The sequence below is a fragment of the Melozone crissalis genome, unplaced genomic scaffold, assembly GCF_028551555.1.
Source record: "Melozone crissalis strain CALT ecotype California unplaced genomic scaffold, PUWL_Pcris_2 ptg000063l_1, whole genome shotgun sequence".
NCBI classification, from domain to species: Eukaryota; Metazoa; Chordata; class Aves; order Passeriformes; family Passerellidae; genus Melozone; species Melozone crissalis.
Window position 1 is genome coordinate 3,121,330 of NW_026535841.1, and position 25,647 is coordinate 3,146,976.

Genomic DNA, 25,647 nt, shown 5'->3' on the forward strand with positions numbered 1-25,647 from the left:
GACGCTCGGTGACATTCCCCCACCCCCGCCCGGGTGTGGCTCCCCGCTCCCATTGATCTGCCTCCTCCTCCCCCAGCCTCCCTCCCTGCCCGGAACTCACACCCGCTGGGGAAACTGAGGCACAGCGGGATGCACCGGGGGCTCCGTCCCTCCCCTGCACCCCCTCCTACCCCGGCCCGGGCCCGGGGGCCGCGCCCCCCCCGGGTGCTCTCAAGAAAGGCCAGCAATGGTGCGGTTACAAACAGCGGGAATTTTATTTAAAAAAACAACCGTCACAACCGTTCACAGCGTTACAGGCGGGGAGGGGGGCGGGGGCGCGTTAAACAACCGGTTTTATTTTGGGGGAGGGGGGGAAGAAAGAATTCATCACGCTACCGTTGAACTTGGTTTTAATGTTTCTCCACAAACGGTGAAAAATACTAAAGTACAGACAAGGAGGACTCATAATGTTGTGGCCAACATTATAAATATGGAATTATAAATTTAAAACATTTTTTTTTTCTGGTTTAAAAAATAAATCTGGTAGTAAATGCGGCTCTGGGGGGGCGGCGTTAGTAGGGCCGGTCTCGGCGATCCTGGCGGTGTTCGCCCCTGTGGGCAGGAGGGACAGGGGTCAGTCGTGGGGTCCAGGAGCCCTCCCCGGGTCAGGGGGGCTCCTTAACCCCTCACCCAGCCACCCATTCACCCACCCCATCCCACCCCTTGCCTCTCCACCCATTCACCCACCCCAGCCACCCCCATCTTGTCCCCATCAGGGTCTCCCCCTCCCCAGTGTCCCCTTGTCCCACTCTCCATCCATACTTGTCCATCTTTCCCGGCCCTCCGCGCCGTCCTCTGCCTCCCCCTCCCATCTGCTCCATGAGGGGTCCGGGGGGTCCCCCGGGGCCGCCGCCTCCTCCTCCTCTCCGGCCGCCTCCTCCGTAGCCGCCTCGGTCCATGCCGCGGCCTCCTCGGAATCCGCCTCGCTCTCCGCCGCGGCCGCCTCGGAACATCCCTCCGGGCCCGCCCCGGTCCATGAGGCCGCCGCCGCGCCCGCCCCGCATCCCCCCGGGGCCGCCTCGGCCGCGGTCACCGCCTGCGGAGGAGCAGAGAGCGGGGGTGAGCCCAGGGAGCACAGCCCGGCCCCTGCTCCCCATCCAGCACGCCCAGCTCGGGCAGGAGAAGGGCTGGGAGCTGCTGGGTACCCGAGGGGATTTGGGGTTCATTAAGGTTTAAGCTGTGCTCTGCTGACAGCCCCCCCAAATCCAGTCAGCACAGGAGAAATCCCAGTCTCCATGTCATGGCTCACGGAGGGATGAAGGCCTGGCAGCTCCTGGAGCTGGCCCAGCCATTCCCCAAGGAACCTGAGGCCAGGCCTGCGGTGTCCTGCTGGGAAGTGGGGCTGGGAACCCCCCAAACGTACCTGGAGGAGGGAAGGGGGGTGGGAGGAACCCCTCCGGTTTGGGCGCCTTGCACTGGTTGCACTCTGTTCTCCAGGCAAAGTTCTGGTTTCCACAGCCCCTGGGTACAAATTCCAGTTAGGCCAGAGCGGGACAGCATTCCAGCTGGGGTGACATTGGGAAGCACGAGCAGGAGAGGAGACACAAGGACAGGACGTGGGGCACGGGTCTGGCTGCCCACAGGAGCCGTGGCTCCCCCACAGCCCTCAGGAGTGACCCCATCCCTCCCTCTGTGCCAGCTGGAAGTGGCTTCCTGGCAAGGCCCAGCCAGTGATTTTGGGGATGATTGGGATGATTCTGCCCTGGCCCAGGTGCAGGAATAGCACAAGGGTGTGGGGGGCACTCACGGGTTGGGCACTGCCCACAGGGGTGTGGGGGGCACTCATGGGCTGGGGCACCGCCCACAGGGGTGTGGGGGCACTGCCCACAGGGGTGTGGGGGGCACTCATGGGCTGGGGCACCGCCCACAGGGGTGTGGGGGCACTGCCCACAGGGGTGTGGGGGGCACTCACGGGCTGAGGCACTGCCCACAGGGGTGTGGGGGCACTGCCCACAGGGGTGTGGGGGGCACTCACGGGTTGGGCACTGCCCACAGGGGTGTGGGGGGCACTCATGGGCTGGGGCACCGCCCACAGGGGTGTGGGGGCACTGCCCACAGGGGTGTGGGTACTCACGGGTTGGGGCACTGCCAGTCCCCGGCGCGGTGCTGGACGCTCCCTCCGGACGGGTTTCCCCGCGATCCCCGCGGTCCTCTCGAGGAGAAGCCACCCCTGTCTCCACCTCTGCCCCCCATCCTGCCCATGGGGCCGCTGGGCCCGCTGGGACCCCCAGGGCCACCGGGGCCCCCTGGACCTGTGGAAGGAGCCCTGTTAGCGCAGGGAGCCCCGGGAAGGGCGGGCAGGGCTCGGGGGGGCTGCACGGTACCTCCACGGAGGGGTGGGGGCATCCCCCGCTGCTCCCGCGGGGGCATCCCGCCCCTCAGGCTGTTCATCGGGCCCTTCTTCCGCGCCAGGGACACCTTCAGCTTGCTGCCCTGGAAATCCTTCCCTGCGAGGGACACAACGGCAGCAGCATGGGTGAATCCTGATTCACACACCCGCACCCAAGTGCTCCCCACACTTGGGGGAGATTTTGGAATTCCATCCCAGCCCCCCAGCACTCACCATCGAACCATTCCACGGCAGTTTTGGCAGTGGACGGGTCATCGTAGGACACGGTGGCATCGCCCTTGGGCTTGCCCGTTTCCTTGTCGATGTACAGGTTTATCATGGGCTGCCCCGTCCTCTTGTTCATCTAAGGGACAGTGCAATGTCACCCCAGGCCTGTCTCCCCACAGCCCAGCTGGGGTTCACTCTGTTCTACCCTGTCCCTCATTCCAGGGACTCCAGGACAGAAGAAAGGGCCCCCAGGCCTACCATGGATGACAGCAACTGCCCCAAAAAATGAAGGGACAGGCCCTAAACAGCCCTGCCAGGCCTCTCCCAGAGCCTGGACATGAGGAGCCAGAAGGATGTGAGCAATGAGCAGGGAGGAGGAGGAAGAGGAGGAGGTGGGTGATCCTTTTCCCTCTGCCAGCACGGGGTCACTGGTGTCCCCTCACCTTGACAACACCGCACTGTTTGAAGAAATCTGCCAGATCCTCCAGGGTCACATTATCATTGAGTCCCTGCACATAGACTGCAGTGCTGTCCGAGTCCTCCTCCGGGTCCATAGGGGGGCCTAGGAGACAATTCCCGGGGTCAGAGGAAGGGCAGGGATACCCCAGGGCCCAGTTCTTTCCATCCCCTCATCCTCTCCACAGCTGCAGCTTTGCTCCCTGAGTGACAGGAAACCCCGGGCCCAGGGGAGGGGACTGTCCCCACCTCACCTCCCGAGCGCCACGGCCAGACAGAGCCCACGCCCACCCACGTGGGCAGAACCCCCAGGTTATTTCAGGACACATCCCAGAGGAGAGAAATGAGGAAGACCTTGGTGCCCCCGGGGCTCCCACACAAGGACATCCACCCCCCTTTTCCGATGCTGGAAGGCTGACGCAGAACTTCCAGACACGCCTGTGTGACAGGAAGGGACAAGCCAAGGACGAGGCTCTGGGGGTGCTGCAGGCTCCCTGGAAGAGCTCCAGAGCAGCCCCCAACCCCCTGAATTCCTGCAGAGAAGGGGGTGCATCTCCCAACCACATCTGGTGGTTTTCCAGCTGTTTGGGAATGAAGAAACGATGGAACAGCCAGAAAGGCTGGAAGAGGCAGTGGGGTGACACCGCAGTGGCTGCAGCCCTTGGAGCGAGGACACAAACTCAGTTTTACAGCCTCAGGAGGGAGTTTGGTGGGAATTACCTAAATCCAGGTCGGGTCCTTCCTCCATGTGTCCTGCCAGGCGGGAGAGAAGCACAGGGAAGGGTGTTAGTGGGGGCCCTGCGGGCTGGAGAACCGACACACACAACACTAGCTACGACCTGCGCCGCACAAGAGCAGCACTGCACCTTACTGGGCCATCAGGTGGCTCTTTTAGCACTTCTTCCAACCAAAAACCACTATTACACTGGTTTTAAGCATTTCTTCCAACCAATAACCACTATTACACTGATTTTTTTAGCAGCTTTCAAACCGTTAACCACTATTACACTGATTTCTTTTTTTTTTTTAGCAGGTTTCAAACCATTAACCATTATTAACGCTGATTTTTTAAAAGGTTTTACCAAGCCAATCAGTTTTTAAGTTCATTAATAAAAGTTACTTAATATATCTATATATATTAAAAAAAAAAAAAAGATTTATTACATCCAAACCATTTCTTTTCCCCAAAATTACAGGAGTGGTTGCTCAACTCTTCCACTGTGTCCGCATACCCCTGGGCATCGCCGGCAGTACCCATTACAGTCTGGTTGCATATTGTCATTTTTTAAACCACTTTAACGAATAAAAAAATTACACTTTGTGCTAAAAAAAAAAACTTGACTGCAATTTTTTTTTTTTTTTTTTTTTAACACTATCCATTGTAATGCTCAAAAACTTACCACCAGGCTTATTGAAGCCACCTCGCTCTCCAGCGCTGCTGGGGGGATAAACGAAGAAATGAAGGCCTTTCCCTTTACAAAGCCAGCACCGCTCTGAGCCTCTGCGGCTCACAGGGGAGAAGGGCACTGGCTAAACATCTCCAAACATCTCTCTGTCTCTCTCTCATCTCGGCACTAGGCCTTTCTTCAGGGCAGCTCGCTCAAATTTTCTTTACATATAAAGCAACCTTGGTGTGGTTTGAGGCACCGCTTTGCTGTCGGTGCCCTGCCGTTGTTACTCGGGTATCATCAGTGCAATACTTGGCTGAGAAATGGGGGTTGTTTGTAATCAAAATGGGTTGTATTTTTGGTGTTGTTGTTTTGAAGAGCAATTTGGGGGTGTTTCAGTGGTCAACTCCCTCCCCTTGGTGTGTCCACCAAGGTGCACCCTCAGCCTGTGGCAGCGCGGGCCCGCGGGTCCCTGACATTTAACAGTGTAAAAGGAGACAAACCACACGCGAGACCTACAACACAGTTCAGCTGACATCGCCCCTGAAACCCTCAAAATAAAGCCATACATTCAGGTCACTACTGAATTTAACAACTCTCTGGAGGGAGAACTTACAGAGTACAGCGGGGGCTCCAAGGCCTGGGGTGCAGCTTTGTGGACACACTCACTTTTGGGCAGGTGCCAATGCAAACAGGGCCGCAGCTTTCACCAAAAGCTTTGGCTGAAGCATTCACAGCTAAAACTGCTTTGGAGCTTGGTGGTGAAGTAGGAAAATGCCACCTTGAGAAAGGATTTGGGCTGCTTCTTGCTCTTTTTTTGGATGAGCCAGCAAGCTGTTTGGAAGGAGCCGAGCGGAGGAGGGAGAGCACCGTGAATTTTTCTAGCAAGTATTGCACCTCTAATACTGGGAAAAAAAAAGTCAATACAGAATTTCGAGCTGTTGCATGCAGCTTTGCCTCCTCTCGTTAAAGTACACACCATTTACGTAATGTCTCTCTTTTTAAACATAAGATTTTTACACTTTTTTTTTTTCTTTAACGTTACACAATTCTAAAGTAGTAGTATACCCTCCTCTGGTTTTATTACCAAACAACAAGTATGCAGTTACCAAAGTTACAGAAGGATTCCGTTTATACAATCAATACATTGGGTTAAAAATATTCTATGTATATTTTTCCTCTCCATATGGACACCGTGTCTAGTCCCACTTTTCATTATGCTGCCGGCTGAGTACTGAGTACGGGTACTTTTTAAGTATTGAGGTGTTTACAAGGCTCTCACTTTGTAACCTGTAGCATATAAATGCGACAAAGCATGTTAAAAAGTTTTCCATTTTCATAAAAATATCAAATCATCGAGGCAATGAAAAAGGGCATGTTAATAACATCGAGCTCCTTACCTGCTGGAGACACTGAAATCCATCACCACAGCATGCTAAGGTGGGCCGAGTTCCCCTACCTGCCCTGGGTGTCCCCTGAAGCCACCTGTTCTATGGACATCACAAACTCTACGTCCATAAGGCTGGGGCAGGGGGGGACCCTTTGTAAGGGTCTGGCCAGGTGGGAAATCACTCAGGAGGCAAATTTGAGCTGGGATTAAGGTATGAGATCAGAGACAGGTGACAAATCTTTGGCAATGAGAAGCTTGGAAGGGGCTAGAAATTTGAAGATGTGATGATAGACATTTCAGGTGTCTACATCTACTTTTCATCGTTAAGAGATCAATACAGCACGGCTGAAATCTTTATGCAGATCCCTGGAACTCTGTTCCACCCGTGCCAATTCCAAGCTGGATGTGCTCCCACACAAACCAGCCCTTTCCATTCTTTCTTGGATTTCTCTGATAAAGATTTCATGCCACGTCAATGGGCTGCAACAGAGCTATGCAGAATGGGGCCACCCACTGCCAAACTGGGGCTGTGCCACACGGAAAGAAGTGGCCTCTGTAGGGCAGCTGCCATCACAGCCCCCCTGCCAGCACCAGGGTGGGCACAGCGTGTCCTGTGCCACACCTGGGGACACTCTGCACAGCTCTGAGCACCGGGGTGAGGGCATGGAACACACACAAAGCTGTGAATTCTCTCTTGGAGGAGCCTTTGGGATTGGTTCTCCTCCCTCGCCTCCATCACAACGACCTCCACGCATGGGGACACACCTGAAGGCACAGGTGGCACCAAACCAGGTTGTGCCATCAGGTGAAATGGCCAAACTGATTCAGAGCACCTGAATGCTCCAAGGGGGAGCAGGCCTGGGAGCCAAAGCACCTCCTTCTCTCTGTCCTCGGGCTCCTTCTCCACGTGGCACTCCGAGCTCGCAGGAGGAGGCTGACACGAGGCTCCTGCCCTGCCAAAATCCCCGCTCCTGAGGCCCGGGGAGCACCCCCTGGAGCTGCTGGGAGGTTTGTGTGTGTTCCACCCAGAGTTACTGTTAAACCCCACAGAGGATTCCACCTCTGGGCGACCGTGAAGGGAGCTGAAAGTGCCAGGGCCAGCATCACTCCCAATTTCCCCCTCCCTGGGGGCCCAACCAGCTGCAGGACAAACCAACCATCCTGCTCCTATTTCCCTTAGGATAATGTTTCCATGGATGACAAGCAACGCTGCTACACACACACATGTCCTCCATGGAAACACAGCTGGGTACGTCAACCTTTCAGTCCCTTCTTTTTGAGTTTCAAATCCTACGGGTAAACCAGAATTAGAGAAAAGGAGAAAAGCTTTGCTCTTACCCCATTCCACCGCGTCCTCCTCCCCGCCCACCTCTGCTCATGCCTCCTCCTCGCTCATATCCCCCTCGTCCCCTGCCCCGGCTCTCGGGGCCGCTCAGGTTCCGGCTCTCCCCGGGGCCGGAGAAGCCTCCGGATTCCTGCCCGTACATGTTCATGCTGCTGGGATGGTCCTGGCGGAACGAGCCTGGGGAAGGGGCAAACGGGTCAGGGAGAGGCAGCCCCTTCACCTGCCCTCAGCTCCAGCCAAACTGGAGTTGTTCAGGTTGGGAAAATCCCCCTGAGGGTGTTGATTCCAGGTGTTCCCCCAGCCAAGGCCACCACTGAGCCGTGTCCCCAAGTGCCACATCCATGTGGCTGCAAAATCCCTCCAGGGATGGGGATCCACTGCCCAGGGCTTGATCAACATGAAGAAATGTTCCCAATATCCACCCTGGCCCAGCTTGAGGCTGTTCCCTCTCATCCTGTCCTCATTCCCTGGGAGCAGGGCCCGACCCTCCCATTCCTGCCCCCTCCTGCTCTGAGCAGAGCCACGAGGTCCCCCCTGAGCCTCCTTTTCTCCAGGCTGAGCCCCCTCAACTCTCCACAAACACCAATGCCCCGGCCTGAGGCCGTTCCCTCTGCTCCTGTCCCTGTTCCCTGGAGCACAGCCCGACCCCCCCGGCTGTCCCCTCCTGTCAGGAGCTGTGCAGAGCCACAAGGGCCCCCCGAGCCTCCTTTGCTCCAGGCTGAGCCCCTTCAACTCCCCACAAACAGCAATGCGCCAGTCTGAAGCTGTTCTCTCTTATCCTGTCCCTGTTCCCTGGGAGCAGAGCCTGACCCAACCACTCCTGCCCCTCCTGCTCTGAGCAGAGCCACAAGGTCCCCCCTGAGCCTCCTTTTCTCCAGCTGAGCCCCCTCAACTCCTCCCCACAAACATTTTGTGCCTCTGTGTTCCCTTTCCCCTGAGGTGAGGAACCTTCCCTTTCCCCATCCCACCCACCAGTGCCTCCAGAGATGCCATTTTTCACCAACAAAGGCCAAACCCCAGCTCCAAACCCCTCTCCCTTCAACCCAGCTCCGAGTTTTAGATCCAAACTAAGGCCAGGGCTGCCACTCACTCTGCTGGCCGTAGCTGCTGCTCTGCTGGCTGTACTGGCTGGGGGCCTGGCTGTAGGATCCAGTGGGAGGTGGGTAACTGGTGGGAGGTGGCTGCTGGCCATAGCTGCTCTGCTGCCCATAACTGGTCTGCTGGCCATAGGAGCTCTGCTGCCCGTAGCTGCTCTGCTGGGAGTAAGTGCTCTGATCGTAGCTGCTTGGCTGTGTGGAGGAATAGCTGCAAGAGAAAAACGTTGGGAAAGGTGGGATGGTGAGGCAATTCCCTGGCAGAGTGCATGGAATGGCTCATGCTGGAAGAAAATGCAATTAGAGGCTGTATTTAGTGCTGTAAATCACTTTAAAAGCTGAAGTCATCCTTTGGAGGCCAGTCTAAAGGGCTGTGAAAACAAAAATCACGTGGCCAATCCCAGTTTATTCACACCTCTAGGAAAAGGAACAAGTGCCAGGGCAAAACTCAGTGGTAATGGAGGTAACAGGCCCTGCATAAAAGAAGCTCCTCTCATGCAGCTGGGGCTTTGAGAATTTCAAAGTGTATGTTTTAGATGCCACATTAAAGACACCTGAAGGGAGAAGGGAGCTCCTGGGCTAAACTGTATGTGGAAGAAGGCAGCAAAAGGTAACTCTAGGAAAACTCTTAAAATCCTCATGTATTAAAATAAAATAAAATTTTAAAAAAGTAGAACATGTCTTAAACCCATTTGTCATCATTCTCCTTCTCAGATGTGCACACTCAGCCACAGCCTCCCCATCCCCACCACAACAACTCCAAGAAGCACAGCTCCTCCTCCCAGGCCACCAAAGCTCCTTTTCCATCAAATCCCCCCAGAAATGCCCCTAAGCTGAGCAGTGCATTACCTGGTTGGAGGGTAGGAGGGTGGAGCAGTGACAGGCTGCATGGGGTAGCTGGCAGGCACCTGGGGGTAGCTGTAGTTGCTCTGCCCGTAGCCCAGGCTGGGCTGGCTGTAGCCTGTCGTGCTGGACTGAGGCTGGCTGGTCTCTGCTGGTTTGCTGCCATCCTGGGGTCTGGGGAGAAACATGGAACAGCATTGGTGCCCAGCCCCACAGCTGGCAGCAGCAAAGGGCTCAGATCCCCCAGCACTGAGGGTCGGGAGCTCATTTTTGGGGTGGCATTAAAGCTGGCCTTGATTGGTGACAGATAATAAATAGGTAATAAACACAATTTCAGCACTCACTGCCTGGGTGTTTGCACACTCCAGAAAAGGCCCAGGCAGTGTCCTGGACAGAGAGCATGGAACACCACAGCTCCTGTCCATCCCAAAGGGGCTCAGAGCTGGGCTGTGGGGCGGAGTGGAGGATGTGGAATGGCAGCAAGGCTCTCCTGCAGAGCCCTGGGCAAGCAGGAGCTGAAGCAGGAGCTGAAGCAGGCACTGAAATGCCCCATTGTGTGGTTCAGAATCCAGCTCAGGCAGATATTGCCTCATACACGTTATCCCCAATGATCCCACAGAAAATAAAGGATGCTGGGCTTGGACTAGGTGACCTTTAAAGGTCCCCTCCAACCCAAACCACTCACAATTGTGTGTTTAGAATTAACTCTCAAGGCCTGAAATTTGAGAACCCTTTGCATGTGATTCACACATCCCCTTCTGTTTGCCCCAAAGTTTAAAAGCCATGTGAATGTGGCACTTGGGGAGAGGGCTGGTGGTGGCCTCCATGATCTCAGAGGGCTTTTCTAACTCCAAGGATTCTATGAGTCTTTAATTTCTATTTGTTTCTCAGAGTGGAGCTGCTTTTGCTGTAGAAACTGGGAAAAAATTATACACAGTGTCAGGATTCACCCAGCAAATTTACATTCCTTTAAAGTGTAACCTGTCAGAGCTGTGCCAGGCTCTGCCTCTCCTTCCCACAGTGCTTGCTACACACACCAGGTAAGGGAATAAATCAGCTTTTACTCACTCCCAAACAAGTTTCCATTATGTATTCTAAACTTTTCATATCCTCTGAGTAAACAATTGCACTCAAGAGCTGACAGGCCGTGCCCAGAGGGGTGAGACTTAAAGAGGAAATGTTTTGCAGCCTGTGCATCCACCCAGCATCCTGCCTGACCCCGGGACTCAGAGCAGGCAGGACTCTGCTCTGCTGCAGCCTGAGAGCCCAGAGCCTGGTGTGGCTGCCTGGGGGTGATGGGGGAAAAATGGGAGGAGGAGGGGGAGGAGGAAGAAACGGAGGAGAAGGAGGAAGAGAAGGGCAATGAGGAGGAGGAGAAGGAAGGAGAGAGGGCGTGAAGAGATGAAGGAGGAGAAACAAAAGAAGAAGGAGACAGGAAGAAGAGGAGAAGGAAGAGGAGTAATGGGAGATGGAGCAGGAAGAGAAGGAGGAGGAATAGGAGGAACAAGAAGAGGAGAAGAAGGAAGAAGAAGAGAAGGAGGAGGAAGACAAAAAGGAGGAGGAGGAAGAGAAGGATGAGGAGGGGATGGAGGAGAAGGATGAGGAGAAGAAGGAGGAAGAAACAATGGAAATTGAGGAAGAACAGAAAGAGAAGGAGGAGGAAGAAGAGAAGGAGGAGGAAAAAGGAAAAAAGGAGTAGGAGGAAGAGAAGGATGAGGAGGGGGTGGAGGAGAAGGATAAGGAGAAAAAGGGGTGAAGAACAAGAGAAGGAAAAGGAGAAGGAACAAGAGGAAGAGAAGAAGGAAGAAGAAGAGAAGAAGGTAGAAGAAGAGAAGGAAAAGGAGGAGAAGGAAGAAGAAGGAAGAGGAGGATGATGAAGATGGTGATGATGAGGAGGAGGAAGATGAGGAAGGGGTGGAGAAGAAGGATGATGAAAAGAAGGAGGGAGAAGAGAAGGAAAAGGAGGAGGAAGAAAAGACAGAGGAGAAGGAGGAAGAGACAGAAGAAGAAGAAGAAGGAAAAGAAGGAGCAGGAGGAAAAAGGAGCAGGAGGAAGATGAGAATGGTGACAATGAGGAGGAGGAAGATGAGGAAGGGGTGGAGAAGGATGATGAGAAGGAGGAGGAAGAAAAGGTGGAGGAGAAGGAGGAAGAAGAAGCAGGAGAAGGGAGATGAGGAGGGTACTGATGAGGAGGGGGAGGAAGATGAGGATGGTGCCATGAGGAGGAGGAGGAAGATGAGGGCGGTGCCATGAGGAGGAGGAAGGAGAGGAAGATGTGGACAGTGCCATGAGGAGGAGGAGGGAGATGAGTGCGGTGCCATGAGGAGGAGGAGGAGGAGGAGGAAGATGAGGGCGGTGCCATGGGGAGGAGGAGGAGGGAGATGAGGACAGTGCCATGAGGAGGAGGAGGAGGGAGAGGAAGAAGATGAGGGCGGTGCCATGAGGAGGAGGGAGATGAGAGCTGAGGGCGGTGCCATGAGGAAGAGGAGGAGGAGGAGGAAGATGAGGGCGGTGCCATGAGGAGGAGGAGGAGGAAGATGGGTGCGGTGCCATGAGGAGGAAGAGGAGGAGGAGGAGGAGGGCGGTGCCACGAGGAGGAGGAGGAGGAGGGGGAGGAGGGCGGTACCTGGCGGGGGCGGCCGGCGCCGGCTGCTGCCCGTAGGCGGGGTAGGCGGGCTGGGTGCCGTAGGCGGCGGGCGCTGCGTACGAGCTCTGGCTGCTGGTGACCGTGGCCGTGTTGGTGTCGTAGGCGGCGCTGCCGTAGCCCTGCACGGGCTGGCTGTAGGCAGGGGGGGCAGTCGGGGCGCTGTAACCTGCAACACAGCACGGCTCAGCCCCACGGCCCGGCCGGGAGCAGCGCGATTCCAGCACGGCCCCGCCTGCAGGGCAGCCTAAGGCTCATCTCCCTCCATCCCCCTGCCACGGGACACCTTCCACTGTCCCAGGTGCTCCAAGCCCTGCCCAACCCGGCTTTAGACACTGCTTCTCTGTGTCACCCCCTCAGCTTCCCAGTATCCCTTCTAACCCTCCTCTGTGCCCACAGGAAGCCTGGGTAAGTGCCCCTTACCCTGTCCCTCCAGACTCTTGTCCCAAATCAGTCTCCAGCATTCCCAAATATCTCAAGGACTTTTCCCAAATATCTCAGACTCTGGTCCTTGTGGTGCTCCTGGGACTCATCACAGCCACAGTTTTACCACCACAAAACCACCTCAGACAACCCAAAAATCATCAATGACCCCACCCTGCCCCTCACAGATCCCCCTCTCCCACCTTGGGAAGCCTCAGCCTGCAGCCTCTCCAGACGAGTGTCTGAATGTTTAAAACTATTAAGGCAATGTTTAATTCATGTATATTCATGTTTATTTAATGTCTGTTTGGGCTGAATATTCAGGAGTTTTAGGAAGCAGATTTTCCTCCCAGTGATTCCTTGGGTGTTGTGTCCTGCACATTCCTGGGAGAGACATCATAAACATTTTGTAGTTGGAATGAAACACTTCCCAAAGCAGGGGAATTCCAGGACAGACAGACAGACACTGGGATATCAGAGCATCCCAAAATCCCAATCCCAGGAGCTTTCTGGAAGCCACCCCGGACCAGCACTCAGGATTGTTTACAGCAAGCAGAGCTCAGGCAGGGCAAGCTGAGACATCTCCTCAACAAAGGCAGGGTAACAAACCCCCCTGAGCTCCAAAATAAAATAAATCCAACTGATTTAGCAAGTACAGTCCCATCCTTTTAGCTTTTCTGAAAAATAAAGGCACAAAACCTGGCCTGGGAAGTCTTTCAGAAGCATTTCTGAAGGCTTATTTGAAATCAGTAAAGCTGGAAACAAAAGAAAAGCACTTTCCATTTGCTTTCACATGAGAAAAAGGTCAAAAGAGACACATCAGGCAGCTCCTGATGTTTTATGCACCTTCCCTTTTCTCAGAATTTCAGTTCAGTTTAGAGAAAAAGCTGAGAGCTCGCAGAGTTCCTTTTCAACAGTTTTACAATATCCAAGATCCCCAAACAGCTCCTGTATAATTTAGTGGCATTTGCCTTGTCTCAAAGGTGAACTGGCATTAACACACTGGGTTTGTGCTCTTAACAAAAAAACCTAAAAACTAGCAAGTTTAAATTGAAAAAGCTTAAATTGAAACTGGCAAGCTTAAATTTTAAATTTAAAAAATTTAAAAACTAGCAAGTTTTCAAATGAAGAATATGAGACTTAGATGGAAAAACAGCAATAAAAATGTTGTTAAACATTAAAAAATGGCTGGGATCAGTGAAGGCAACAGCTTCTCCACCACTTTTGATTTTTAATAAACACGGGAGGCTTGTGACACATTTCCTTTAGGCAAATTGGGCTGCAGCATTTTATTCCAAGTGCCTGATTTGCAAAGCAAACAGCATTTGCAGCAGCAGAACACCGTGTGTGCCCTCCCAGAGCACCAAGGCACTGCCACAGCTCCACACCAGGGCAGCAGGAAAGAGGAACAGAGGGAGGGCAGGAAGTTTGCACAGCAAATTTATTAAAAACACCCCCAAAATTCAGCTTTTTGCTGACCCTCAGGAGCCTGGTGAAGACACAAGGCCAGCCTGGACCTTCCTCTTCCTACCCCTGGACCCCAACCCCATCCCAGGGCATTCCCAAGCTGGGAATGTAAACTGGACTCCTACTGGGAAATAATTTGTAGGAATCAAGTTATTTCCAAGTGGGAAATAACCTTAAAAAATTAAATAACATTAACCTTAAAAACTGACTGGAAAATCAGTTTTTAAGGTTATTATTGCTGTCTGCTATTCTCTGAAAAGTGTTGCTGAAAAGGCTGAAGGGGATGATGCCCAATGGGAGGATTTTTAAATCCATGGACAAATTTGAGCAGGCCAAACATTTAAATGTGAGGCTAAACAGCAATTCCACAGGGAGCAGCAATCCCAGGAGTTAAATAAAGCCTTATTTTAACTGGCCAAAGCCTGACCACACACTAAAAAAGGCTAAGTTCAGCCTAAGAAAGGAATTTTGGAAGTTCACAAATCATTTTTTGCAGCCAACTTTTCTCTAGGCAGCCTTAAATGAAAGGAAAAAGCCCTGTAGATAACCCCCAGTGCCACTGGCTAATGGATATGGATGTCAGGAGCAGGAATTTTCCTGATCCATGTAAAGATGGTAAATACTTTCATTTTGGTTCATATTTTCTCTCCAGCTCCTCCCTGTGATGAATTCCTCAATTCCTCTGCTGGATCTGCACAGGCAGCAGGATAAAAGGGAGGGAAAAAAATGTTGAATTTAAAGCTTCAGCTCTAGATGGAGCATTTCCCTCGTGGAACAGTGAACAGCAGGAAGGGTTTGTCCCAAAGGAAAGGCAGTGATTTCCCATCCCACTGCTCCAAATCACAAATCAAGCCCAGTTTAGACACTCTGGGAACCCTCAAGAGTTGCTGTTTTGAGGGTGACATTCCTATTATACCACTTTTCTCTCCTCCCCTCCCAGCCAGGAAGATAAAAGTTGACACAGCAGAAAAGCTGGTGAAAGAAAAAGGTGACAGGAGGAATAAAGTGCCTAAATTCCCCTCAAGGAAACCCTCACTGAAGGCTAGGAATTCTCCAGGTGGTGGAGAAGCTTGCAGGGTTTGACCTACAGAGAATATCAACTGGAAAAGGCTGGATTTAGAGAGATTCCTTTTTTCCAGAGGGATTTCTTCAGGAGACCTGCCTCCTGCTTGTGTCTATCCCACCAGTGAGGGGCTGGACAAGGGGTGCAGAGCTGACTCTCTCCAGCCAGTTTTGGGATATTTTGGGGTTGTTATGGCAGCTGTGTGCTCATTAATTCCAAATTTTTTTAGAAATTTCAATATCCACACCCCAAATTTCCCAGGTAAAGGGAAGCAGAGGCTGGCTGGCTTTAGAGAGCAATTCCCACATCCAAGAGATCCACAGCTGGACAGCAAAATGCTCTTTATTTATTGACTCCTGGAATTCCTGCCAACACCCTGCACTGATTAATGAGCCACAGGTCTGAGGGTGCCCAGTGATCCCTAACCAAATCCTTTTTTCTCCAAGACACCTTTTCCTGCAGCCCCAGGGAGGGAAGGAGGGTGGCAACTGGGTGGTGATGAAAAAATCCATCCCTGCCATTCCCACCCATCCTGAGAGGCTGCATCCACACACACCTTGCATTTCCTTGACCTCACCAACACTTCACCTCAACCCCAGGCTGTTCAGGCAACAAAAACAACAAAATTGCTTTGAGGAACTGCAGAACAAAAAGGCGATTCACAGGAAAACAGGACTGGGATCCAACTCTAAGAACTGCACGTGTCTCAGGGCATGACAATGTCTGCCCCAGGGGTTTATTGAGCATGAAAGGCAGCGAGGGAGGGAGGGAGAGGCTGCAGTCTCCTTTCCACAGCTCTGGCTCCTCAAGGAGAGGCAGGTGGAGGGAGGAAGGATAAATCCAGCCTGGCTCCATGCCCAGAGCTGCCACAGCCCTGCTCTGTGGGCTGATAGGATCTTTTGCTTGACCACTTTTCTAAGTTGGTGGTTTTTTTTTTTCTTGGATGAAAAGAAAATGAAGCTTTTATTTTTTTGCCTACCAAGAAAACAAAATGTGCAGCTGTGCAGAAAAAAAAAAGCCTGATATTATTATTATTGTTATTATTATTATTCTTGCAGCAAATCTCCTCTTAAGGGAAAAGGAAAAACATAAACAGAGCAGTTTCCTGTGACCGCTGTGGGACTGGAGTCCACAGGAGTCACAGGGATGTAAATATTTCTAAGAAAGGAATTTTGGAAGTTCACAAATCATTTTTTTGCTGCCAACTTTTCTCTAGGTAGCCGCAAATGAAAGGAGAAAGCCCTGCAGATAACCCCCAGTGCCACTGGCTAATGGATAGGGATGTCAGGAGCAGGAATTTTCCTGATGCATGTAAAGATGGTAAATACTTTTATTTGGGTTAATATTTTCTCTCCAGCTCCTCCCTGTGAAGAATTCCTCAATGGCCTCTACAGCCAGATATCCCAGTGTCTGTCTGTCTGTCCTGGAATTCCCCTGCTTTGGGAAGTGTTTCATTCCAACTATAAAATGTTTTTGCTTTGGGAAGTGTTTCATTCCATCTACAAAATGTTTCTGATGCCTCTCCCAGGAATGTGCAGGACACGGCACCCAAGGAATCACTGGGAGGAAAATCTGCTTCCTAAAACTCTTGAATATTCAGCCCAAACAGACATTAAATAAACATGAATATACATGAATTAAACATTGTCTTAATAGTTATAAACATTCAGACACTCAACTGGAGGAAATTCCAGCTCCAGGAACACGTTTGGAGAGTTTATGGAGCATGAAGGAGCAAGAATCTGCTCTGGAAATCCAAAACCACCACGGGGCATGCAAAGGTGGAGGGCAGGGTGCTGTTTATCTTTTAGGAAATGGGGTTGGAGTCACCTAAACTGTCTTAGTGGTCAGGATTTTACCCATGGAGATGGCACTTGGGAGGGTTTGGAGAAGGCAAAGAGCAGTGAAGCCTTTCTTGTTGTCACTGTCACTGCCTGGGGGAGCTCTGACACTCCAGGGTTTGGCACTAAAACCAAGTGACACCTCCAGGGTTCCACCAAAGGGGACCTCAGGTTCTGACTGGATGAGACAGAATTTTCAGCCCAAGCATACATTAAATAAACATGAATATACATTAATTGAACATTGTCTCAATAATTTTAAACATTCAGACACTCAACTGGAGGAAATTCCAGCTCCGGGAACACGTTTGGAGAGTTTATGGAGCATGAAGGAGCAAGAATCTGCTCTGGAAATCCAAAACCACCACGGGGCATGCAAAGGTGGAGGGCAGGATGTTGTTTATCCTTTAGGAAATGGGGTTGGAGTCACATAAAAGGTCTCAGTGGTCAGGATTTTACCCATGGAGATGGCACTTGGGAGGGTTTGGAGAAGGCAAAGAGCACTGCAGCCTTGCCTGGGTCACTGTCACTGCCTGGGGGAGCTCTGACACTCCAGGGTTTGGCACTAAAACCAAGTGACACCTCCAGGGTTCCACCAAAGGGGACCTCAGGTTCTGACAGGATGAGACAGAATTTTCCATGCAAGATTGAGCAGGACAGGCCAACCCCAACCTGGGCTGGCTCCTTCCACCGTGGGAAGCACAAGATGAGGAGGAGAAGGTACAGCATCAGAACAGGCACATGTCACTGCAGTGACAGCACTGGCAGGGCAGGGCAGGGCTGAGGAGCAGCCAGGGACACTGCTCCCTTTGCTCTGAGCACAGCACGTCCTGCTGGGTCCCACAGCACCCAAACCCTGCCCTGAAAACTCAACAGTGCATTTATTCCTGTTTATGCATGGCTGCCACAGCCCTGGGGGTGCCCAAGGCCAGGCTGGATGGGGCTTGGAGCAGCCTGGGACAGTGGGAGGTATCCCTGTCCATAGCAGGGGTGGCACTGGATGGGCCAAAACCATTCCATGAAGGACCTGAAGCTGCTGGAGCCAGTCCAGAGGAGGCCATGGAGATGCTGCAAGGGCTGGAGCCAGGCTGGGAGAGCTGGGGATGCTCACCTGGAGAGGAAAAGGCTCCAGGGAGAGCTCAGAGCCCCTGGCAGGGCCTGAAGGGGCTCCAGGAGAGCTGGAGAGGGACTGGGGACAAGGGATGGAGGGACAGGACACAGGGAATGGCTCCCAGTGCCAGAGGGCAGGGATGGATGGGATATTGGGCAGAAATTGTTCTCTGAGAGGGAATATGCACCCACTGCCAGAGGGCAGGAATGAATGGGATTTTGGAAATTAGGAATTGTTCCCTGGGAGGGAATGGCTTCCCCCTGCCAGAGGACAGGGCTGGATGGAATATTGGGAATTAGGAACTGCTCCCTGGGAGGGAATGCCCTTCCCCTGCCAGAAGGCAGGGATGGATGGGATTTTGGGAATTAGGAATTGTTCCCTGGGAGAGAATGGCCTCCCCCTGCCAGAAGGCAGGGATGGATGGAATGTTGGGCAGGGATGGATGGGATATGGGGCAGGAATTTTTCCATGGCAGGGAATACCCTCCCACTGCCAGAGGAGAGGGATGGATGGGATATTGGGAATTAGGAATTGTTCCCTGGGAAGGAATGCCCTACCCCTGCCAGAAGGCAGGGATGGATGGGATATTGGGAATTAGGAATTGTTTGCTGTGAGGGAATGGCCTCCCCGTGCCAGAGGGCAGGGACGGATGGGATTTTGGGAATTAGGAATTGTTCCCTGCGAGGCAATGGCTTCCCACTGCCAGAGGGCAGGAATGGATGGGATTTTGGGAATTAGGAACTGTTCCCTGACAGGGAATGACTTCCCCCTACCAGAGGGCAGGGCTGGATGGGATATGGGGCAGGGATGGATGGGATATGGGGCAGGAATTGTTCCCTGGGAAGGAATGGCTTCCCACTGCCAGAAGTGCAGGGCTGGAGGGGATATCAGGCAGGGATGGATGGGATATTGGGAATTAGGAATTGTTCCCTGGGAAGGAATGCCCTACCCCTGCCAGAAGGCAGGGATGGATAGGATACTGGGCAGGGATTGTTCCCTGCGAGGGAATACCCTCCCACTGCCAGAGGGCAGGGATGGATGGGATATTGGGCAGGGCTGGATGGGATATGGGCAGGGCTGGATGGGATATGGGCAGGGCTGGATGGGATATGGGCAGGGCTGGATGGGATATTGGGCAGGGCTGGATGGGATATTGGGCAGGATTGCCCCCTGGCAGGGCAGTCACTTGGGTTACCCACAGCCGTGGCTGCCACATCCCCGAAGTGTCCGAGTCTGCCCAGAATTTGCAGCAACCTGCGGAATCTGTCCCTGCCCACGGCCTGGGTGCCATTAAGGGCTGTCCCAGGCCCAGCCCAGCCCAGCAGGGCTCTCACCTGTGGGGGGCTGCCCGTAGGAGGTGGCGTAGGCCGTCTGTCCGTACGTGGCCGTGGTCTGCGGCTGTGTGTAGCTGACGTCGCTGGGCTGCCCGTAGGTGCCGTAGCTCTGCTGCCCGTAGGTCTGCTCCAAAAGGACACACATTCAATCCATGAGCACAAGGCACCCCCAGGAATTGCAGCTGCTGAGCGCTCCCAAAGCCAAGGCTGCTGTGAAAGTTTAGGTGCTGCGGGGAAATTCCGGGTCAGCTCTGCAAGGAGGTTATGGAGTGGTTTTTCCCTGCCAAGACTCAAGGGACAGGCTCTTGCCATTGGCACCACACAGCTCTGCTCTGTGGAAAGCAAACAGGAAAGCTCCCAGCTGCTCACAGCTACCACCAGCAGCCACAGGCACCATCCCAGGCTTAACCTGGAACACGGGAATGGGAGCGCTGCGAGGGCGGAACTGCACCAAGGAAAAGCACTCCAGTGTCAAACTGCCTAAAAGAAACCTGAGGAAGGCTTCAGTTAAATTATTTGGAGTATTTTTCATGCCCATCAGGCATTAATTTGAAAAATGGGAGTTGGTGCAGGCATGGAAGGATGGGATCCATGGAACACCCAAAGCATCCCAGGGTGCTGCTCCCATTCCGGTGCCTGTGCTCAGTGAGGGATCAGCTCTCACCTCACCCATTCCCTGATTTTGTTTCCAAATCCAGCTTGAAAATCACTGAGGAAAGGAGAGGAGCAGCTGTGCCCAGCAGTGCCACCAGCTGCCCAAGCCATGCCCTACCAGCTCATGCTGCAGGCACCAGCAAGCTTCCAACAGCTCCTGGCTTAGGATAAAACTCCGGATACAGCTCGAGGAGTGACATGGAGACAGCTTTAACCTCCAGATTCTGAAAGAATTCACATTTCTCTGCACTTTTTTTGGGGATATTCAGCCTCCCTGAACTCAGGTCTGAACCAGGAGCAGGAAAGCTTTGAGAATGTGAACACATCCCTGGCCCTGAAGTTCCCTCCACCAAGGGCAGGGAACGCTGCAAACTTCCCATGGACACGTGCCTACAGCTCAGATTAGCTGGTTAGGGGTTTAATTAGCTGGTTAGGTGTTCAATTAGCTGGTTAGGTGCTTAATTAGCTGGTTTTAGTGGCTGAGGCCTCCTGATCCTACTCTTATCCTGCTCCCACCTTTCACCTCACCTACAACTGGGAGCAGCTCTTCCAGTTGTGGTCTCCAAAGACTTTTATTTTAATAAATCACCATCACCTTCCTCCTCTCAGCCCACACTGAGCCTGCCTTCCTCCTCTTGGGAAGGAAAATTAAGCCTACAGCACTTTGTGAGGACAAGAATTTACCTTTGGAAACATACTTGGAGTTTGCAGACAAATGTGGTTGTAGTAACTTGGATTCTAAAGGTTAAAAATAAGCATGAAGTTAATCTCTTAAAGACCATCATTATTTTGCAGTCCAGCCAACTGAGAGTATGAACAATTATAGCAATAAAAACTCCAGGAAAAAGCTGATTCCCTCCTCCTCCTTTGTCCATTTCCCAACAGGCAATTCCCCCCAATTTTTTTCCCAATCTTTTTTTTCTCTCCTACACCTCTGATTACAACACCCACCAAGTATTTGGCTTTTCTGGGATCATTGAATAAATTCCCAAAAAATAAGGGGATTGTTGAGGTTATTTCCACTTTTAAAAAACACTTTGGGCTGGGAGAGAAACTCCAAGACAACTTTTAACCACAGATTTTGATGCTGCTGCTTGGAATTTCCAGTTTTCCTGGCAAACAGGTGACTGAGCAGGAATTGCACCCCCTCCCCATGTTTTACCTGGGTGGTCTGTGCATATCCTTGGGCTGGCTGAGGTGCATAGGCGCTGTAGCTGTGGAATGAATGTAAAAACACTTATAATTTTGCCCCAAATCTGCATCACCAAACAAATTTTCATGCAGCCCAACGGTTTCTTGCTGAAATTCTATGGAAATACAAAGCTCCAGGATTCCCAAACATACCTGAGTTAAGCCCAAACCATAATTATTATTTAGTTTTATTACATCTCTTTAAAACAGGGAGGATAAGCTACTTACCCCTGCTGAGCTGCAGCTTGGCTATAGGTACTGTAATCTAAAAGAAAAGGAGAAGAAAAAAAAAAGAATTAAAACGTTGATAAAAGCTTAATAAAATTAAAGAATCCAAGAGCACAGCAGCTGGAATTTCCTCCTGCAGCTTGCTACAAACCACTGGAATTCCAGTTTCCCAAGGGTGGAAGGTAAATGCACATTTTCAGTCCTCCTTTTCGAGGGGAACAAAACCTCCCTTCCCCTCATTGTTCCTGCTGTTTGCAGCAGCCACTTTGATCTCAAATGACCCTGGTTCAATTTAACTGCCACCTTGGATGGATCCCAGGGGGGGATTTGGGTTGGAACAAAGGAAAAGCAGGGATTTGAGCCTTACAAACCCACCAGCCTGCTCTGAAAGGGCTGGGATGGAAGGTTTCACCACCTTCACTCCTTCCCCTTTTCAAGGACACAAATGGAAAGGCTGGAAAGCCACTTGTCCCCCCTGGAAAGGCTGGAGCTGGGAGTGATTCCCTCCCCAGATCCAAAATCCACGGCAGGAGCTGACTGGGAGGAGAACCAAACCCTGAAAATGCCAGCAGCAAAGCCTGTGCTGAGCTGATTTGCTGGCAGGGATGGCAAATGAATCCACAGGGCAATTAGGAGGCTGAATTTGAAAGGATTGCAGCTCCCAGGTCCCTCACAGGCAGCAACAGCTCCAGCTCCCATCCCAGGCTCAGGAGCAGGGATGAATTCACCATTCCCAGAGATCTGGGATCAGGAATGAGCCCAAAATTTTCCTCCTGGTGGAAGAGCTGGGTCAGTGGAGCTGCTCCCACACATCCCTGCATGGGAGGAGCTCCCACTGGCTCAATCACACCTTGTCAGAAATCCCAGTTTATCCCAGAATCATGGAATATCCTGAGGCGGGAGAGAGCCACATGGATCAACTCCACTCCTGCACTGGAGAATTTCAGGAAGCAAATTCTGCCTGGCTTTGATGCCATCATCCCACTATTCCCAAGGCCCCAGGAATCCCTTGGAAAACACAACTTCCATCCAGCACAACCTCAGCCTGTGCATCCATCCCCACCAAACCCTTCCTGCCCAGCCTCCAGGTGTGCAGGAGCAGAGCCCCTGGATCCCTGCTGGAGGCAGGAATGGCCCAGCTGTGATCCCAGCAGGAATTCCTGGCACTTCTTCATCCCTCTGACCTTGCCCACAACACCTCACGGGGACAAAGAAGACACTTGGAGCTCTCCAAAGCTCTCCCTGCTCCCAGGACACAAGGCACACAAGTTGTTAAACTCCTCTGGCAGCATTCCCACTTCCCTCTCAGGTTGGCACGTGGGATATTGGAGCGTTTTCCTTGTTCAGTTCAGGGTTCTGGGTTTGTTGGGTTTTTTTTTACATTCACTTTACACGTGGTTCTGCTAAATCCTGAGTGTTAATTAATGCCTGGTCCCCCTCATCCAGCCTCCCTTTCCTACCACTCCACTCTTTTCCCTGCTCACCCTCCAGCCACCAAAACCTCATTTAATTCTCCATTTTCAGCCCCATTTTGGCCTCCAGCTCCACACAGGGGTACCAATTAACCCCTCTCCTCTCAGCTCTATCCCCAGTCCCACCTAAACCCAACATTTCAGCCTCTGCAGGGTTCAGTGCCAGGTGTGGAATTTGCAGTTTGCCTGTGGTGATGCCTCTCTTTTAATTTGCTGGGATTTATGGGAACATAGAACATTAATAAAAAATAATATTATGGTTCATTTAGTTAAACCCATCTCCCGGCTTTTATTTCCAGGGGGAAATTAATCTTCATCCTTTTCTTTCACAAGGCTCAGGAGCACACCAGAGGCTGGAAATAGCAGCTCCCAGGAGGAACAATTCCATGAATTAAGGGAAAACACAGCTGTGGTTTTAACCCCAGTCCTCACAATTCCTTTGGCAGATGTTCCTTTACTGACTTTTCTTTTTCAAGCTCCCCAAGCTGCTGTTGGTGATATTCCCTCACACTCCATGGCCTAGGAGATTTTCCTTGCTGGAAAAAAAGGAAAATCGTCCTTCTTTAAGGAGAATCAGATGTTTGGATTTAAAATACTTTAAAGGTGGACTGAGCTAGGGAGTCTCAGTTTCTAAATATTTATATTCAACTGGAGCCCACGTGGAAAAACTTTTCATTCAGATAAATTTGGAGCCATGGAGATGATGGAAGACCTCACTTCTCTATGGGGAAAAGATGGGAAAGGAGGATTCCAGGGAGAGCTCAGAGCTCCTTGCAGGGCCTGAAGGGGCTCCAGGAGAGCTGGAGAGGGACTGGGGACAAGGAATGGAGGGACATGACACAGGGAATGGCTCCCACTGCCAGAGGGCAGGGATGGATGGGATACTGGGGAGGAATTCCTGGCTGGGAGCGCTGGAATGGAGATGCCAGAGGATGCTCCGTGCCTGGCAGTGCCCAGGGCCGTGCTGGGAGCTCGCTGGGGCAGGGGAAGGTGTCCCCGCCATGGGATGAGCGCTCAGCTCCTTCCGACCCAAAGCACTCCCGGATCCCCAACCCACTCCCAAATCCGCTCCCAAACCCGCCCGGCCGGCCCGAGGGCGCGGAGGGAGCCCTGGCTCCGAGGAGCGCGGAGCTCCGGCAATCCCGCGGGGCCGCAGCTCCGAGAGGCCACAATTGATCCCCGGGACGCTGAGGGGAAACTCCCGCGGCCCCGGGGCGGCCCCGGCGGGCGGCGCAGGGGGACACGGCCGAGACGGGCCCCGCACGGCCCGACCCCAGCGGACCCCGGGCAAGGCGCTACGAACCGGCAGCGCCGCCCCAGCGCCCCTCCGGCCACCCCGTGCCGAGAGCGGTGGCACTGCCGCGGATCCCGTCTCGTCTCGCCGCGGGCCCGGCCCGCCCCGGCCCCGCTCACCCGTCGACGCCATTTTCTCGCCTTCCTCCTCCGCGCTGCCCGCCCGGCCCCGCCCCGCGCCGCGCATGCGCCGCCCGGCCCCGCCGCGCGCACCACCCCGCGGCCGGGGGGGGACCGGCGGCAGAACGCGCTCCGGGGGCTCGGCCCGCCCCGCTCCGCGGCCTGCTCGCCGGTTCTGCGGGCTGCGGAGAACCGGAACGGCCCCGCGGGTAGCGGCCGCCGCTCCGGAGCGCGGTTCTACCGCCTCGCTGGGTGCTTCCCCCCCCGCGGGGCGGCGAGATGGTACGGCCCGCGGCCGTTAGGGACCGTCGCGCAAGAGGCGCTCGGGCCGCGAGGCGGAGCGGGGAGCGCGGCGGGGGCGTGACGTCATGGTCGGCGTAGTGATGTCATTGCGGCGTAACGGGCGGCGCGGGGCCGCTGTGACGTCACGCATCGTGCCCGGCGGCACGCGGTGTGCCCTGAGGGTCACGCGGTCGCCTGACGGCGCCTCCCGGCACGTGAGGTCACTCGGTGTCACCTGCCAGGGGGTGACGCCATGGGCCGTGTTTGACGTCAGCAGGCGTCACAGGTCACGTGGAAAGAAGCAGCCCCGCGGGTGCTGGTTGGAGTCCCCATGCTGTGCCTGGCATTGCACGCTGCCCACGTGGTGAGCGTGGTGGAGTGACATTACTGTGTGACATCATCACGTCCCATGAGGACACAGGAGGGAGTGCAAGTACCGCGTGTCCTGCGTGGAATTGGGGGTGTCCCGAGGTGTAGTGGCACAGCTGGGTGTCCCATGGATGCTGTGACATGGGTGGGTGTCCACGGGTGACATTGCATGGATTGGTGTCACATCACGGATGGGTGTCCCATGGCACAGTCACATGTCCCTTGGGTGTCACTGAGTGTCATCCCATCCCATCCCATCCCATCCCGACCTATGGATCCCATCCCATGGATCCCAACACATCCCAACCCATCCCATGGATGCCATCCCATGGATGCCATCCCATCCTATGGATCACACTGTATCCCAACCTATCCCATCCCACGGATCCCATCCCTTCCCATCCCATCCCATGGATGCCATCCCATGGATGCCATCCCATCCCATCCCATCCCATCCCATCCCATCCCATCCCATCCCATCCCACTCCATCCCACAGGTGCCCATGTCCCCTGAGATGTCCCTGGCGCACCAAGCCACCCCACAGGACGTGGATTTGTGGACATTTAATGCCCTGGCGTGTCCCAAAGCAGCGAAGCGCGCGGCACAGCGGGATCCCCACCCGGGGGGCCCCCACCAAGGCCCCCAATCCCCTCCCCCGGGCTGGGATGGGATGGAATTGTACAGAACCCATCCCTTGGAGCTGCCCCATGGCAGGGGGGGGACAGAGATGGCGTTGGGGACACCCCTGTCCCTCCTGGGGACCCTGGCAGTGGCGATGGGGCAAAGCATGGCGGGGGGGCGGTGCCGTGCCACCAGTAGCACCAAGAGGGGGGACGGGGGTGGCACCGTCCTGCTCCCCAGGGTGGCACAGCGGGGTGACTGGGGTGACCATGGTGACCAGTGTGACTGGAGCGGCACAGCAGGGTGACCAGGGTAGCCGGGGTGACCGGGGTGGCACAGTGGGGTGACCGGGGTGACCCCGTCCTGCTCCTCAGGGTGGCACAGCGAGGTGACCGGGGAGATGACCAGGGTGACCGGGGTG

General features: G+C 53.7%; 1 protein-coding gene across 5 annotated transcripts; it reads right to left on the minus strand.

Annotated features, from left to right (window-relative positions):
• Positions 1–248: 248 nt before the first annotated feature.
• Positions 249–24,020, minus strand: EWSR1 (EWS RNA binding protein 1). 5 transcript variants are annotated; one of them, XM_054288751.1, is made up of 18 exons: positions 23,954–24,020; positions 21,069–21,105; positions 20,812–20,863; positions 20,334–20,387; positions 18,996–19,119; positions 11,739–11,925; positions 9,119–9,286; positions 8,266–8,480; positions 7,169–7,352; positions 4,453–4,490; positions 3,773–3,805; positions 3,040–3,158; positions 2,603–2,732; positions 2,364–2,486; positions 2,114–2,291; positions 1,403–1,500; positions 802–1,075; positions 249–591 (listed from the first exon to the last, which is right to left on the minus strand). In XM_054288751.1, the coding sequence occupies exons 1-18, from the start codon at positions 24,018–24,020 to the stop codon at positions 552–554; spliced, it is 2,121 nt and encodes a 706-aa protein (XP_054144726.1). In that variant the 3' UTR covers positions 249–551. The 5 variants fall into 5 exon arrangements, with proteins under 5 accessions (XP_054144726.1, XP_054144727.1, XP_054144729.1 ...); XM_054288752.1 differs by having other exon boundaries at positions 4,453–4,487; positions 23,954–24,011; XM_054288754.1 differs by lacking the exon at positions 20,334–20,387 and having other exon boundaries at positions 250–591; positions 4,453–4,487; positions 23,954–24,011.
• Positions 24,021–25,647: the final 1,627 nt, after the last annotated feature.

Coding starts and splice junctions, on each gene's coding strand:
- EWSR1 (XM_054288751.1), bottom strand. CDS start 24,020: ATGCGCGGCGCGGGGCGGGGCCGGGCGGGCAGCGCGGAGGAGGAAGGC. Junction 9,287..11,738: donor GCGCCGGCCGCCCCCGCCAG/GTACCGCCCTCC, acceptor GTTTCTCCCCAG/ACCCCAGGATGGCAGCAAAC. Junction 8,481..9,118: donor CCCTCCTACCCTCCAACCAG/GTAATGCACTGC, acceptor TTTCTCTTGCAG/CTATTCCTCCACACAGCCAA.